The 16,631-nt window shown below is 35.2% G+C and overlaps 1 protein-coding gene across 1 annotated transcript; it reads left to right on the plus strand.

Annotated features, from left to right (window-relative positions):
• Nucleotides 1-475: 475 nt before the first annotated feature.
• Nucleotides 476-13,410, plus strand: emb (embigin). The gene is made up of 9 exons (XM_088910733.1): nucleotides 476-598; nucleotides 1,248-1,325; nucleotides 1,860-2,052; nucleotides 5,089-5,177; nucleotides 5,953-6,077; nucleotides 8,258-8,549; nucleotides 9,151-9,184; nucleotides 9,342-9,418; nucleotides 10,281-13,410. The coding sequence occupies exons 1-8, from the start codon at nucleotides 526-528 to the stop codon at nucleotides 9,400-9,402; spliced, it is 945 nt and encodes a 314-aa protein (XP_088766859.1). The 5' UTR covers nucleotides 476-525; the 3' UTR covers nucleotides 9,403-9,418; nucleotides 10,281-13,410.
• Nucleotides 13,411-16,631: the final 3,221 nt, after the last annotated feature.

The raw sequence follows: 16,631 nt of genomic DNA on the forward strand, positions 1-16,631 counted from the left end.
TTCTGTGATTGTATTAATATATTTATGTACTGTATAGTGGTTTTTACTGTTTACAATATAACTCTCAAATAATATTCCAGTTAATCTAACTATTATATTATATTTGTGATGGTTATCAAATGTGAGCTTCTGACGTTCAATTTCAGCTTTGCGAATTTGTCTGAATATTTATCTAGAATGAATGCAGAGATCTTTGTCTATTGTCACGATGACACTGATGTCGCGATATTTACACATGATGTGTACATATATAATTTTTTGAGCATTTACAGTAAATAACTGCAGGTTTTTTTTATTACCAGAGGTGTAATGCAAGCCTTGACATAAAGAAAAGGCTTTGTTTTCCTCAGTCTGTGCGGCTATTCATCTTAATAATTCATCATGAGCAGACATCCCCTCTTCTGCGTCACCAAGGTCAGGAAGGAAAAAAAAACACTGTCTGGGGAGTAGAATTTCGAAAGAGAGGCTCACACTCATCATTGCGACTCACTGACTGCAGCAGAAGCCACAAACACTGCAGGGAACATGCTCTCTGTATGGGTCTTCCAGGCATTTGGAATCTTTCTGGTCATCTTATCTGATACTGGGGTCACATCAGGTAAATCACCATATACAAAGAAGGGGGTTTTGTATTAGAAAGCTATCTTTTAAAGTTGATTTTGAGATGACCTTGACAGCAGCTGGAGAAGGGATGAACTGATGCCTAAGCCTTTTAAAGAACCTCTGTGTACATCATCACTGATTATTGTGATACAATATGTTTTATTTTTACTAGACAGCTGGAAAATGGGTGTTGCTCATTTGTTATACAGCCCTTGCCTGTATGAACAGGTAATTTGTTAACAGGCCATTAATTGCTACACAGCTTTTATAATCATGACTTGCAGGCATTATTACTGTGGGAAGCTACTGCAAATAAATAGTTCATGAAGTTTCTGTGTCTTAAGAAACTGGCCACAAAAGTGCCATTACTCACCAGGATGAGTAATGTTGTAAGGAATCATTGTGAAGTTCATTTTCCATCAGTGTTTAATTTTTTAAATCAGGAAATGATAATTCAATTGCTGGGAGCCCAAAATAATGTTCTCTTGCAGAAGCAAATTAACATGTTCTATGTATTTAACAGGCAAAAAAGAAACATAAGAAAGATTGTTTTATTAACTTATTTTTTTGTAGAAAAGTAACTTGCTTTCTTCACGTGTGTAGCTGCTTACTGAATATGGTATTTCTTGTCACTTATCTTTCAGATTACACAGTTGAGAAGGAATCAACAAAGAAGAATGTTTCTGAAGATGTCCCCGTAGTCAGCAACCTAGTTGTTGAAGGTACAGATGTATTTGCATACACATCATTCTAGTGTATTGGACAGTTTAATTCTAATGTGCTTTCGAGGAAGTTAATGTTCTAGTTAGTAATGTAAAGGGTTTCCTCTTTTCAATGTATTTGAGAGACTTCAATTAAATGTGAACAAAGTACAGTGTGTGCTCTCACTTACATGACTGGTGTATTGTGGTGTTTGAGAGTGGGCATAAAAATAGATTTTTTTTTTAACTTGGAAGGCTTGTTTCCCTCCTAGGAACAAAGATTAAATAAATGTTCTAAAACCACAACTAACTCACATATATGCATTTATTTTATTATACATAGAATAATTCTCTAAAGCAGTCAAGAAATGTTATCAATGCTTTTATGCTGTCGCCAGTGTGAAAAGTTTGAAAGGAGGTGAAGGCCCAGTTTCTGCCATTCATGAATTCTAGCTTGTACATTTCCTCTACATTCATCATGTCGCCTGCCTTCCATACATCACAACCACTTTAACAAGATGCAATCCTGATGACCAGATATTTATTTTTTTTTAGGATACACTAATGCCTGGTTGAAAAGAGAAGTAGATATTACACAATTCACCAGGCTGGAGCTTTCATGTGATTTACGTGGCCTTCCTCATGTCAGAAATACAATTATTGGATATTGGAGAAAAGATGGCAAAGAGATTCCTTCTACTCGGGTTAATATAACTTGGAAAAATAAGCAACATTACCTTCAAAATACGTAAGTATATTATCATTTTATAAGGGTATTTCAACTGGTAGACAATTTGTTATGGTTACACTAGTTTAGGAAAGTAAATTGCCCTTTTTCCCCTTAGTCAGAAAAGAAAGGAATAGGAAGAAGTTTAATTAACTGATAAGTCTAGAAATTAAGAAGTCATCCTCCACCATTGCCCATTTTAAATAGCTGAAGACAATTGAAGAAATTTCCAATTGAGGCAATAGAAATCTATGATCCTTACTATTCAGGAAAAATGAAGACATTTACAATGATTAAAGATACATGGTCCAATAACTAGTTAAAGGTGCCAGTGTTTGGCTTATATGATCATATTCAGAAAGCCTTTAACAGATATTTGAGGTACAGCCAAAGGTTTACCTAGATGAGAGGCAGATAATCTTGGTACTGTATAAGAAATAATAATTATGATGATTTTAGGGTTTTACTGTATGTTGGGAATCTTTCTTATTCTTCACCAGAGCTGGTTACTTTATTTTGAGAGGCAATAATATCAGTATGAGCCCATGGGTCACTTTTATTTTAAATCAAATAAAAATAGGTAATTCTGGTGCATAGAAAAATATTTTTGAGAAATGTGAAAACTCTATGGATAGTGACAGTGGAACTATCCATAGGGTCGCCATGAGTTGATACCGACTCGATGGCACTCAACCACCACCACCATATGTGTTATAGGAGTATTTAAGCTTTCTGGATGTCTGACCTTGGTTTAAAAAAGTCAATCAGACAGAAATGCATGAACATGAGTGCTGTATCGTCAGTGTGTCAGGCACCAAAGGTTTCTTATACATTAATAAACAAGGGACTGAAATCTGTTAATTTTAAATGTATTCATTAAATGCTTAATGGGAAGAACTGCAAGTTAGTTATTTTTTCATAAGCATACCAAAACAGGGTAAAATGCTGCGTGTTGACCTGCAAATGGGAATTGTGTAAATTCATGTTGTATCTTTGCCATGTTGTTCTCTAAGAGACTTGTTCTTTATAATAAGCCAATTTTTAATGCAAAAAGCCTGCCTTACTTAAACCAATGGATCCTGTTTCTTGCACCTGTGGTATGTTATAGGAAGGCCTACACACATTAAAACCCTCTCTTCTCTCTGGGGAAATGTGGAATCGGAGCTGAAGCAGGACCACCCCTTAGTGTAATAAACCTTCCCACCCATTGCATGGGTCTGTAATCTACTTGCCTTTCCATTTCCTGCCGCCATAACCTTACATGTTGTCTTAGCTTGAACTCTTGAATGGGCACTAAGCCTAATCAGCCACTTACGTCTTGACTGTAAAACTAACCCAGCTACTAACTCTCACCCCCAAAACTAAGCCTTTAATGCATTACGCTCAATGCATTAACCTTGTCACAACTTTACTAATGGGAGAATAGATAACCACTAATCTTTCCTGTACTAATTTATAGAGGAACTTGGATCCAAATTCTCTTGTCATACAGTATGTCTCGGGGAGTTTGTCAAAGCTGCTGTCTAGTGACTTAAAGACTTTGTATACATTTTGAAACCAGGCAAACATCGTGCTGGTAAGAATTTGCAATTTTTAAACAACATTTTGTTTAAAAACGGAAAATGTTACATTCAGTTAATAGTGGGAGCAAGCAATGAATTGTACTGCAGTATATGGTATATTGTCTTGCATTTATATAAATGAGGTGATACTTATAATTAAGAATTGTAAAGCTCTGCCTGGATCTCTCTGTGCCTCCATATAGAGCAGCCAGGCAAGAAGGACATTGATTAGAGATGTCAGCAGAAGGCCAAAGGCAACTTTGAAAGAACTGTGCAAGTTCAGTGGCTAAAGTGGTAGAATATCTATGGGTCAACAATATCTACAGTAAGTCAAGGAACAAGTTATAGGTTTATTCTATGCTGAAAAGAGAAGAAGGAAAACATAACGTTTCGGCTGTGGAGCCTTCTTCAGGCGTCACACCTGAAGAAGGCTCCACAGCCGAAATGTTGTGTTTTCTTTCTTCTCTTTTCAGCATGGAATAAACCTATTACTTGTTCCTTTGCAGCCTATGCATGCTGACGCAGCTACCCACCTGAACTTGTACATAAGTGTGTGTGAGAGAGATTCAGAAAATATAACATTATATTTTAATACCTGTATATTTTAAGTGTACATTATTACTTAAATAAATTAAGAACAATACCACTGATAATAACCACCTTCAAAAATTTAAGTTATTATTTTGTGGTGAGTGGATATAAAACATACAGTATGAGAACAATCAGGAATATTAAACTTGTAAGCTTTCCTGAACAGAAACCATACTTCTAAGTTTTCCATACTGTACAAAGTCAAATTGGAAACAATATTCAGTTTAATCCATGCCAGTTTTTATGATGAATCATTAAAATATCCAAAGATAATTTGTATTCTATACACAGTAACTTGGATCCATTAGATCCTATGTTTAAAACATTTAAGCACTTAAATCTCCATTATTTCCTTGGTGTTCTGTATGTACTGTAAGTTTAATTTCCCAAAACAAATACGTTTGTCTTCTCTGCAGCCTTTTGCATTATGAATTTCTTTTGATTTCGTAAGATCTGTAAGGTTCTCACCCTTCCTGTTTCATGTATGACACAGAGAGAGAAAAACCTTTTTTGGCAGATGTTTAGCTACCTTGTATAGACTTAGTTTGTGTTGTTATGGAGACTAATAACTAACATTCACTACAGATCTACAGGAGTCAAATTACCTGGGTCTTCAGGGACTGGTTGGATTAACTGCCCCATTGCACAAACTGTATACTGTGAAAGCTATACTTCAGGACCATACATATTGTACATGGACTCCTTTGCATGGCCCCTCTTCCCATTTAAAATTGTTTCTGTATTATTGAAAACAGAACTTTTATTCTTGCAGTTCCCATGAGCATATACTGTAATTATATCCTTCTTGATATGGATATACTGTATACAGTGCAGTATATTACATTAAGCATAGATTGTGCACAAAATACTGTGTATGTTAAAGCTATCATATCCTATATTGCAGGTTCCACATTACCAACAATAGTCATCTGGGTAATTATTCCTGTGTATTTGACCTTAAACCTCCAGCCATAGCCACGTTTGTCATTAAAGGTCAGTACTATAGATCATGTAAAAATGTATGTTCGTGATCATTTGTGCAATAAATGGAAGATATTTGTGTTTCATTTATGTGTGTAATAAATTAATATTGTTAAAAGACAAAGGATATTTTGTCTTAAGGATATAAAAATAAAGAATTATTATATTATATACAAATAATAAAAACACTAAACATTCTTGCATAATCAGCAAGTACTATATGTTTAAAGCATAGATTACTTATTAATCAACATAAGTTTGGTGGTATAGGCTCCAACAATGTTACAGCCACAAAAAATAATAACATTTAAATTATATTATACTGCAGTGTGTAGGTTAGGTTGCCACAGTTTTGCATTATGCCTTTAGTCTTGTTATCATTGTTGGCTTTGTGTAACAACTAAAATAAATTCAATAAATAATTTGTTGATGGTATAATTTTTTAACATTTTATAATCTCATAAACAGTGTGCAGTAATCCAGCAATATGTTTGCAAAATAAATACTACCTAATATTGACAAAGCATTACAGTAAGGCTCAGAAATATGCATGTAGACAAAAACACTTAAAAATGAACATCGTAGTTCAACATATTTATTTCAGTTTTCACTACCTCTCATCACAAATAGATTTCAACAATGGCATTGAGAAATGGGTTCATATAGAGGTAAAGTCTCTATTCTCCTATGCATTCTTGATTTGCGAAATTTGGAATTTGGGTTGTGTAACTGCCTCACTCTCAGTTTCCTTATTTTATATGTATTTCATGTTTTGTCTGTTTTCAAGTGCCTGACACTGAAGGAAAAGATAAGCCAATTGTTAGCTATGTACGAGATTCAGTGGTGATGTACTGCAAAAGTAAACATGTCCCAGACAACTGGATTTGGTACAAAATTCATGGCAATAAACAGGTAAGGTTTTCACGAATGTCACATACAATATGATTTTATTTAACATGCTAGTTTCAGGATAATGGTATTGGAGTTTTAAAGGTGGGATGGTAAGTTATTTCAGTTATGACTTCTGTTCTGTGGTATCTCTCAGTCTGTGCTTGCCTTGAAAAACCATTGCATTCTCATGGGGGCTCATGGATTTGCAGGACTTGCCACTGCTGACCAGGTCCCCTTCTGGTGATCTGTCCTAATAAGCAATTTTCAGTTATTTAATTGCTCTGTGTCCCAATTTAATGCTGAAGCAATGCATTGGTGGACCTGTGTCTTTGTTCATTCCCGACTCCATTTTTCTGCCTAGTTGTAGTAATGCCTCCACTCTCTCCATCATTCTCCAGTGTGGGTGACTGAAGTTTCAGTGGCTTTTTGCGGGCAGTCATCCCGCCCTGGAATGTCAGACTTCTGCTGTCTTCTGTTGAAGACAACACCGTGAGAGATGAGGGTCCCCAATTCTGGTTGACGGGCTGAGTGTCCAGGCTTCTGAACTCAAGGGCCTATTGCTTGTTGCTCATTCTGCTGGCCTCCTCCTCTCCGTCAATCATCCCTCTCACTTCAGGTGCAGCCTCCATCTTCCACCCCCCCACTGTTACAAGTACAGCTGGCACCAATTGACCCTCATTATTCAATCTCCTTGTCCCTCAGTATTTAAACCCTACGTTCACTCCTAGTCCTCGCTCAGTATTAGGAATCTATCCGCCACCTGAGCTTGCAACGTGCTCGAACCTCTGGCTACCGACAAATAGACCTTTTTAGCTTTGGACCTTTTGACTACTCTTTCGTTTCACCCCTTTTTGGAATTGTTTGACTCATCGTCTTCTCCTACCGGACTCTGACCTCTTGCCTTGGACCTCTTGACAACCCTTTCGTCTTGCCCCTTTTTGGAATTGTTTGCCTTGCGGCCTTCTCCAACTGGACTCCGACCCCTCGCCTGGAACTACCAACCACTCTGCTGCCTCGCTCCTCTCAGACTTGTAGGCATCTGACTCTCTCAGCAACCTGCACAGGGTTCATAACTACTCGTTCGTAATACCCACGGCTCTCTCCATGCAGTCACCTTCCCTCAGACTAGCAGCCCCATTCCTGTCCTATGAACGATCCTGTACACTGGCCTTTTCTTTGACTCCACTCATCCCTACCACCTTCCTGGCTTCACTTCAGGGCAACCTTTCACCATTTCTTCAGGGCTCTTTCCTTTTTCTCACCCTCGATCCCCAATCTTCAGGTGTCTTCACCACACTCTGGTCACTGGTCACTCTGGTCATTTTAAATGATCTATGTCTTAAGCCTTCATTGACTTTACTGTTTATGGATGTGGCTCACAATGCACAGTAGCCTTGGGGGTGCAGTTCTTCCTTGAATGGATGCAGTCCTTGTGGTGCTCCAATTACTACATGATCAAGTTGTGTGCCAATTTGCCCCTCTTACTTCCAAACCATCTCATCATCTAATTAACCTTACCATCTCTAAAACACCTGAACTGCCATGAGGAAGACCCTCTGTCATTTGAGCTTACCAAAGAACATTATGATCTGAACAGTCCTTGCATCTTTTGGTTCTTATGAAGTTAATCCAGAATAAACCCTGCTCCTGACTTCCAACCTTGACTGTCCGTTACCAGAACTTGCCTTGACCCTGTTCTGCCTGAAACTTCCCTGTGGCTTATTTCCCTGCCTGGATTCAGCTCTGCCTCCTGGCTTTTTAATACTTTTTCTCTCTGCCAATTTTTCCCTCTTTCCTTGGCAGTATCCGACAGTTTCCATAAATCACTGTCAGCCTGAACAAACCGTGTCATAACAGGTTTGTACAAAGAATGCATTTTGGGGATGGACAGTTTGCTGGTGCTCATAGATTTTTCTGAGGCCCCACTGAACTGATGCAATTTCAGCCTTAATGAAGTCAAGGCAAATCACTGTTCAATCCCAATTTGTTGTATTTTACATGATGTATCCTGTGCACACTCACCCCTCAATGTGTAACAGTGTGTTCTTTGGTTTTCATTGAAGTTTAAGCAATGCTCCATTGAATTCAATTTGATTCAAAATACTTTCATTCCTAAGAGGGAAATTTAAGACAAATGTTAACATTTAGCTCACAAACAATGAACCGGTCTTGCTGTATTTATGTTTTTATTCTTATTTCAGATCATTATCAATGAAACAATAGATCCTCAACGGTTCAAACTTGAACTATATAATGACACACATGGGTCAAAATCTACCATTACAATACAAGAATTGACAGAGAAGGATGCTGGAATCTTCCGATGCAGTGCAGTGTACGAAATTGGGTCAAGTGAGGGCGACATTCATCTAAGAGTCTTAAGCTACATGGAGCCCCTCAAGCCTTTCTTGGCCCTTGCCGCAGAGGTCATTATTGTTGTGTCTATAATTCTCATCTGTGAGCACAGAGGCAAGAAGAAGAAAACTCTCACAGGTGAGAAAATTCATAGACAAAAGAAAAGTCCCACAGACAACTGTTTACATATTCATTCGCAAATACTTGATGATGAAGACATAATTATTATTCCTGTATAAAACAAAGTTTCTCAATTTCACTGGTAACTGTCCAATTATATGCATAATATTTTAAAAAGTTTGATTGTTAAGGACATTAGTAGATTTTTGTGCACTGAGGTATAACTTGCTTCCCCACAAGTTAAATTAAGTTAAATCAGGTTAAATTAATTCCATGACCTTGAATCCACATTTAGTGTCAAAAGCAAATGGTATGTAGAAAATAATTGCCTGAAGCTTGCATAGAATACAACACTGTGGTATAACTATGGTTTAAGTCTTAATCACTGGAATTCCTACAGTAGATGCATACAGCTTTGAATTGAAATGTTTAAAATGTCATTGCAACTATCAAGTAACATAAGAAGGGAATACTTTTATTTTCTAAACAACTTTATTTATGGTTGTTATTAAATATTTATTTTTATTTTTTAGACAATATACTCTGTTTATTTTCAGACAACCATTTCAAAATACCAAAACCACTACACGTAATGTAACTGACATTATTTATTTTTTAGATAAAGAAGCAGATATTGAACTAACTGAAAAACTGTAAGTATTTTTCATTAAACTGCCTCGTCTTTATGCCTAGTGGATGGCCACATAGTAATGCATGTATGGTGCAAATGATAGTAATTGAAACAAAAAGATAGAAAACTACCTACTTCATCCTAAAAATAATAAAATAAATGCTTTTATGTTCTAACAGAAAAAAGGAAGAAACCAATGGTGTGTCTGATGGTACAACTACAAGACACAGAAAATCTTAATTTCCTTAATTGAAAGGTAAGTAATTTTGCATTTCTTATAATACCTTGATATCTTTGTTAATTGTAAGTTAGTACTGTATATAAAAGCAGATAAAAGAGAATCTTTTCTTAGATACTGTAAATGAGAAAACAATGATTGTATTTTGTACACAATGTTTAAAAGATTTAAAAATCATTTGCTTTAGAATGTTCTTGACAAAGTTGTTCTAAATGTTCTTCAGTTGTTCTGAAAGAAATTATAAATAGTCCAATGTCTTTTAAACTTGACCATGTTTTGTTACTTCTGACCTGTAAAATATTTTTGTGCATCTTTTCACTAAAGAGGAAATTCACCACACCTTTTGATTTCATATATTTATATGCAATAAACAAAACCAAAAAAGTGAACCTGAGTGATGCATAAATGGTCTTCCAGTCAATTTGTTTTTATAATTTAATACACAGACTTTCAACTATTTTCAAAATATGTCTTAAGGTGTGTTTGCAGTCCCACAAAATTGATCATTAATTTTAACTGTAAATTTAAATGCCATAAATTAATGATATGCCAGTGATACTCTGCCTATACTAGTCATGGTGGGTAGCTGCATCAGCATGCGTAGGCTGCAAAGGAGCAAGTAATAGGTTTATTCCATGCTGAAAAAAAGAAGAAAGAAAACACCCGAAGAAGGCTCCACAACCGAAACGTTGTGTTTTCTTTCTTCTTTTTTCAGCATGGAATAAAACTATTACTTGTTCCTATACTAGTCATGTTGGGCTGTTATCCTAAAATTTGTCATTGTAACAATAAGGTAGATCTTTTAATTTTTATGACCTAATGGAGCCATTGTTAAAAGCTAAAATGTTAATTATAGTAATCTAATATAATTTATTATTAGGTCCTGCAGAGATACACTGGATAAATATCACATTTCATGTGGATACCTTTGGGTGAAGATAAACAGCAAGAGCACATAAAAATCTCAAACTTTCTAACAGGACAAACCTAAATATGGCTGTGAGAATGGATGGTTTGTATTGGTTGGTGTAGAATTTAATACTGATTTAAAAGCCAATAATGTAAAATCATAAAATGTGTACATATGTGAACACATATTGGTAATATACTGATTTGTGTGTGAATAACTGTGCTCTGATGGAAATTTGTTTAGTTAAAAAACAATCTTTTTGTGAATCTTAGTAAAGGAACCTCTTACAGTAAACATGTGCAAATCCTACTAACTCACATTTATTTTTTTGCAGTGGATAATGTAGTTGAACTTTATCTTAATTTCCATTATTGGTAGTTTAAAGATAATGGAACTGTCTTAACAATTTGTAGAAATTTGTGCCATGAATGCTTAGCAGATACGAGTTATTTTGTTGAAAGGCAGGTGTTTGTCATTATACTATATGGTAAATAGAAATTAACATCTACCTCTCTTCTCTTAAGAATTTATTATTGTATGTAATCAGCTGATCTTATGACTTTTCTTTCTTTGTTTTATATTGTTATTATACGTGCATCTGTTTCCCTCATGTCTCAGCTTCTTTCGAGGATCTATATTTTAGCTTATCTGCAAAACCCCCAAAATGTTGTAGCTTTCTACTGTAAATCAGTTTGCTATAATGCAAAATATGTTCTGGAGAGCCATTGCTTAAAACTTTCATAATAGAAGAGCAGCCATTAAATGGTTAGTTTCAATTTTACTATTAACCCAAAATAAATGGAATTGGCTATACCAAACAGTTTCCAGTAGCCTCATCCACGTAGCTAGACTGTTATTCCCTCAGTCAGTATCTGACTCATAAGCAGTATCTATCCCATCTGTATCTGAAATTTCTCATCCACTGTGACTCCCAGTCCTAGGGTTAGACTGAAAGCTATTGAAATGTTCCTACACCAGAAGAAGAATCAATTATAAATAGTACTTTTTGGACAGAACTAGAAATTTCAGAATGGAGTGGGAAATTAGATTAAATTACGGACAACATTCCCATATCTATACTGTATATTCCTGCATAATACATCATATTAGGTTATTGCAACATCAAAAGCATAATGTACAATACATTATGTTTAAATTTGTTCTATAAATGTATATTGCACCACTAAGGGAATTTGACTCCAACAACTACTTGAAGGACAATGTATCTTCTTGAACAACCTAACACCTTGGCATCTGTACAGTCTTTGAAGAACACACCTTTTCTGTTACTGTCTGAACATTAGACATAGATTTATATTTATATATCCAACAACATTTATTTATGGAAAATGTATTTCCATTTTTATTCCAATTTTTGCCAAATACTTACAAGTAAATACTTTTTCTTCACATCAGCAACTATATATTGTTTACGTAACAAATCCGTAAAGGTAACATTGTCTGCATACACATTTTAGAAATATATATTATACTGTATATGCATGAGATACTACATAAGCCCATTGCTGCCACCAAGGGAAAAAATAATTGCCCTCTTATCTCGTAATTACGAGAAAAGTATCTTGTAATTACGATATAACGAATTATCTCGTAATTACGAGATAGCAATGATTACTTCAGTGTATGTACATTGTGCACTGAATGCATCTAGAAGCTACCGTGAGCTTGGCTGACATTTTCAGTTTAATGATCGTGTCAATGTCCAGCGCTGCAGAATTTGTACAGATTTACTTTCGACTGGGGTTTAGTCATAATGAAAATTTTAGCAAATTTGAACATAATCATTATAAGCATGAGGACCAGTTTTGTGGGATTTAGAGATCAAAGCAATGATGGCTCTGTTAAGTAAAGTTATATAGTACTGTATGTGCTATTAGTTCCACTGCTTAAAACTGTAACTAGGTATAATACTATATGACAATTGTGTTATTGTGTGATCACATAAGAAACTCAAGAATTACAAAGTTATCTCGTAATTACGAGAAAATTATCTTGTAATTACGAGATACCTTTGTCAGAATTACGAGATAAGGGTGAGGATTTTTTTTTCCTTGGTGGCAGCAATGCACTTCCGTAAGATACTGCTATGCATTGCAGCTTTGGTTAGGCACACTTTATCAGGGAATTCCTACCGTGCCTATTAGTATAGTGGAAAAAACGGTAGTATTTTAACACAACATGCTTTTAGGAAGTTATAGAATTAGCTGAACTTTGAAAGCAATGATATCATTGTCATAAGAACATGTAAATATAAGAAAGATTACAAATGAGTAGAGGTGATTTGGCCATCTACTGTAGTTCATTTGGTTGCTAGCCACAAGGTGATCTGAGGGTTTACCATTTCTTGAAAGAAACCAAGGTATCAGCTTCAACAACATGACTTGATAGACACCTGATCCTGACCTTCCGTGAAGAAAAGTGCCTCATGTTCAAATCTACATGCCTCCTTTAAAATGTGGTTTATCTTTCACTACTACTTCTTAGTAAATTTTAATAGTGATCTCTAACTGTGAAACTGCAAATTTCATGTTTAACACACTTTAAAAATGTGTAGCATCATCTACAGTCTTTAGTAAAATTAGTTGTTTATTCACAGTTGCATTACAAAGTTTGACAAAGTAATTGTAATACATACTGTATAAAGACATAAACAATGCAAAAATATCAATATATTTTATGTTTCATAAGAAAAGCTTTGTCTTTGTTTTCTATTAAAAAATCATGATATTTTTGCCTTTTGAATTGCTTTTAGGAAAATGTTTTTATTTTGCTTAGATTGCTCTTCACAGTTGTAAATGTAATGTTGTAAATGTCTTGTAAATCATAGCCTTTACTATTTAAAGGCTTATTTTGGAAGTTAAAGGTAATGTTAAACATTTACTGTACACTGCTGCCAAGCTTCTCTTAGGCTCATTTTAACAGTAATCTGTGTGCATTATTTTAGTTTTTGGATTGACTGTATTTTCCATTATGTAAGCAAATTCCTAGTGATCCATTTACATTCCTTTTCATTGTTTTTCTTTCAATGGTAATTTGTCAATGTTAAGAATAAAGTTTTTAATTTTCAGTGCAAAAGAAACCACAACTTTTAAGTATATCTTAAAAGTTGTCCAGGATTATCTGGCTACTCTCCATTGTCATGATGCGTGTTTATCATTTGTTATAAGGCAGGGTGCTTCTTAAATTCCACGCCGACGGGAGTTTACTTATTCATAGCATAAAGGATTCCATGCAACTGTAAACATTCTAGTTCGATGTGTTCCCACAATTTAAATCCAGTGTCTAAATACGTTTCTATACAATATTATGTTTTATTTAATATTTTTAGAGTAATACAAGGAATCATTTAATGAGTGCTGGAATGTAATAAGGCAATGCACAAATCAGCAAAAATGACCTGAAGCAAAAATTCAGTCAATTATAAATGTAACAATACAACTTCTGTAACATGTTTTTCATCACATTTCCTAATTAAAGACAGAAACTTAAGCAAACAAAATGGTTTGTTCAGTCACAGTGCCTAGGAACCTAGAGGCATATTTCATTTCACCCAGAAAGAACATACTGCTTTTGCTTTGTTCTTTACCTTGTGGCCTTTTTACTGTATAGTAAAGATAGTTTTGGCATTCCCATGTGACCACCTTGTTCAAATTGTTTTCAGACAAAGCTCTTGAAAATAAGTATGATACATTTCCACAGTTGACTTGCCAAAATCAAAACCATTTATATGACTCATGCCTTATTCATCTATAGAATGTTACATGAACCATTACACTGGTCATGATTTTTGATTACAAAGAAAAAAGAGTACGAAGGTGAAAAAAGGTACGCATATGGTGGTATGTCAGTTCCTCTCACAGCTCCGGAGTCCTGCCTTTAATATTAGCCTTAGGTGTCTGTGTGGAATTTAAATGTTCTCCTCACGTTTGCATGATTTTTTTCTGAGTGCTCTGGTTTCCTGCCACCTTTCAAAGTAGTGCTAGCTGGTTTTGGTTATTCCTACAAAGTGTCCTCACAATTTTACAAATGGACACCCAAGACTCTTCAAATTTCCTTTGTTGTTGAAATTAGAACAAAATGGGTATGAGATGCAGAGTGGGAAACAGAAATAGAAATAAACGGGAAGTAGACGTTCATCCCCCTTAAGTCACACACACACAAACACTTAATGGAATTTCTAACAAAGGCCTGAGTAATGACAGCAAATTCTTTTCCACCTCTGCTACTCTTATTCATAATCCTCTATGATATTACTTCTTGAAAATATATAAATACCATAGTAAGCCCCACTCTCTTCATAGTTTGGTATTCTTCCACCCAATGTCCACCTTTTCACCTTCTCTTTGGTTAACGTCTCATGTGATAAGGGTCCTAACGTCCTCGTCCTCGTCCTCATGGCCTGGTGATTAACCCTCAGCCGAATGGACTAAGCCAGTCTTCTTATACATACATCTTCAATAAATATTCCTAAATTATTATTGTTATTCCTTGCGAAAGGGGGAGGTGGGTGAAGGTCCTTTCTCTTACTGTTTCATGTTCAACATTGCAAGACATCAGTTCCACTGAAACAAGAATGGATCGGTGTCTGGTGTCTTTGAATAAAAACAAAATCAGAAAACAGCTAATGCTGGAACTAGTGTAAAAAACAGGGAAGATCGTGATGCATCTAGATTTTTAATGAAAGATAAAAAAAATATTTGTGTTTTGTATGTAATGAGAATTCTGAAAAGCCAGTTTGCCTGATGCACCAGAAACGTTACCTTGTATTATCACATCAATATAAAATGAAGTCATTCAACAGTACACAAGGAACAGAATGAAAAATACCTACCTTTAAATTGTATCCAGAAAACACCTATCCTCTACTCAGTTCACTGGAACATTTTTTAAATCAGGCTGAGCTCTGGCCAAATGAGATGTTGTACAGTATCTCTTTACCTTTATGGACTTTACCTTTTGGGGATCACCTTTTTTAAGTGATCCCCAGTTGATTTATTTTATTGGAAAAGTGACCATCAATTATAAAATTACTGTGAAGACAACCACTCTATGCAGCAGGTCTCTGAAATGAGAATGGCAAAACATATGCCGTTCTAAAAGTATACAACAGATTGAAGTCCGTTGGCTGCAGAGATGTGCAATAATATATCAATCACTGAAAAAACTGAAAGTATTAAAAATAAGATAGAACAATAAGTACAGTAAGTATAGTTTAACCTTTCCTTTCATCTGAAAGGAAATACAATTACACTGTAGGGGGTACAACCCTTTTAGTTATAATCAAATAGCTGCAATGAAATGTACAGCAATTAAACCTGCTGAGATTGGAATGGAGCACAAGGTTACTTGCCAAAGCCAGGTGAAAAAACCTTGATATCTGCATGAGAGATCTATAATAATCTTTAAAAAAATGGAGTTGGTGGACAAACCACTTATACTACAGAGCTTTCTTACCACAGTTCTCTTTTGTCTAAAGTTGCCATTCACACCAAGAACTTATTGCTGCAATTGTAGCCATTGTATCACAAAGATTACAAATACATGTATGTTTTAGCCGTATACATTTGCATGTCCTTCTGCCCTTTTCAAAATCACTCCATCACATATGTCCAGCAATTGTATTTCTTTTGCCTTCCCTACCCCATCCATAAGCCCATATTTGTGATCTCTGTCTCCTCCACAAATTTGAAAAAAAGCCAAATAACCAAAACATTTAGATTTGTTTCTTCTTCCTTTTTACTTTTCAGCATCAATTTAAGGTCAACTTTTCTTTTTTTCAATTCAGATACTTTGTAACACAAAAAGGCATTTTTTATTATGAAGGACACTGACCACAGCATTGTCATTAAGATGTGCATTTAAACCTTGGCAGCCTTCACTGACTGATAATAAGACTGCATTTCTTTTGATCATCATAACTGTACAGTATTGACTTAAAAAACAAGTATAACAAAATAACGCAATATCATTTTAAATGAACAAAAGGTTAGTGGAAAAGGAAAGATTTACTAACAGCATCATTTGCCAGAGCCTTGTGAGAAGCAGTTGATATACATTACAAATACATTACAGATATTTGAATAAATCTGAAAGTCCAGATTCGGTATATATTTAACAAAATGTGTAATAAAAAGCCTGCTTGTAGATGTGACAGGAAAAGGACATTGGATCTTTTCTTGGGTATACTGACTCACTGTGACTTACATTAATGCACTGTTGCATGCTGAGAAAATGTCTCATTCTATGTCTGGTCTCCCTCTGTCAACCTTAAGTCAGTGATTAAAAATAAGAAACACTTAT

Source organism: Atractosteus spatula, chromosome 3 (assembly GCF_055471065.1).
Source record: "Atractosteus spatula isolate fAtrSpa1 chromosome 3, fAtrSpa1.hap1, whole genome shotgun sequence".
NCBI classification, from domain to species: domain Eukaryota; kingdom Metazoa; phylum Chordata; class Actinopteri; order Semionotiformes; family Lepisosteidae; genus Atractosteus; species Atractosteus spatula.

Bases quoted from the DNA above. Each gene is read 5' to 3' on its own strand.
- emb (XM_088910733.1), top strand. From the start codon at position 526: ATGCTCTCTGTATGGGTCTTCCAGGCATTTGGAATCTTTCTGGTCATC. The intron at 5,178-5,952 runs GTCAGTACTATA...TCTGTTTTCAAG, and splicing joins AGCCACGTTTGTCATTAAAG to TGCCTGACACTGAAGGAAAA. The intron at 9,185-9,341 runs GTAAGTATTTTT...ATGTTCTAACAG, and splicing joins ATTGAACTAACTGAAAAACT to AAAAAAGGAAGAAACCAATG.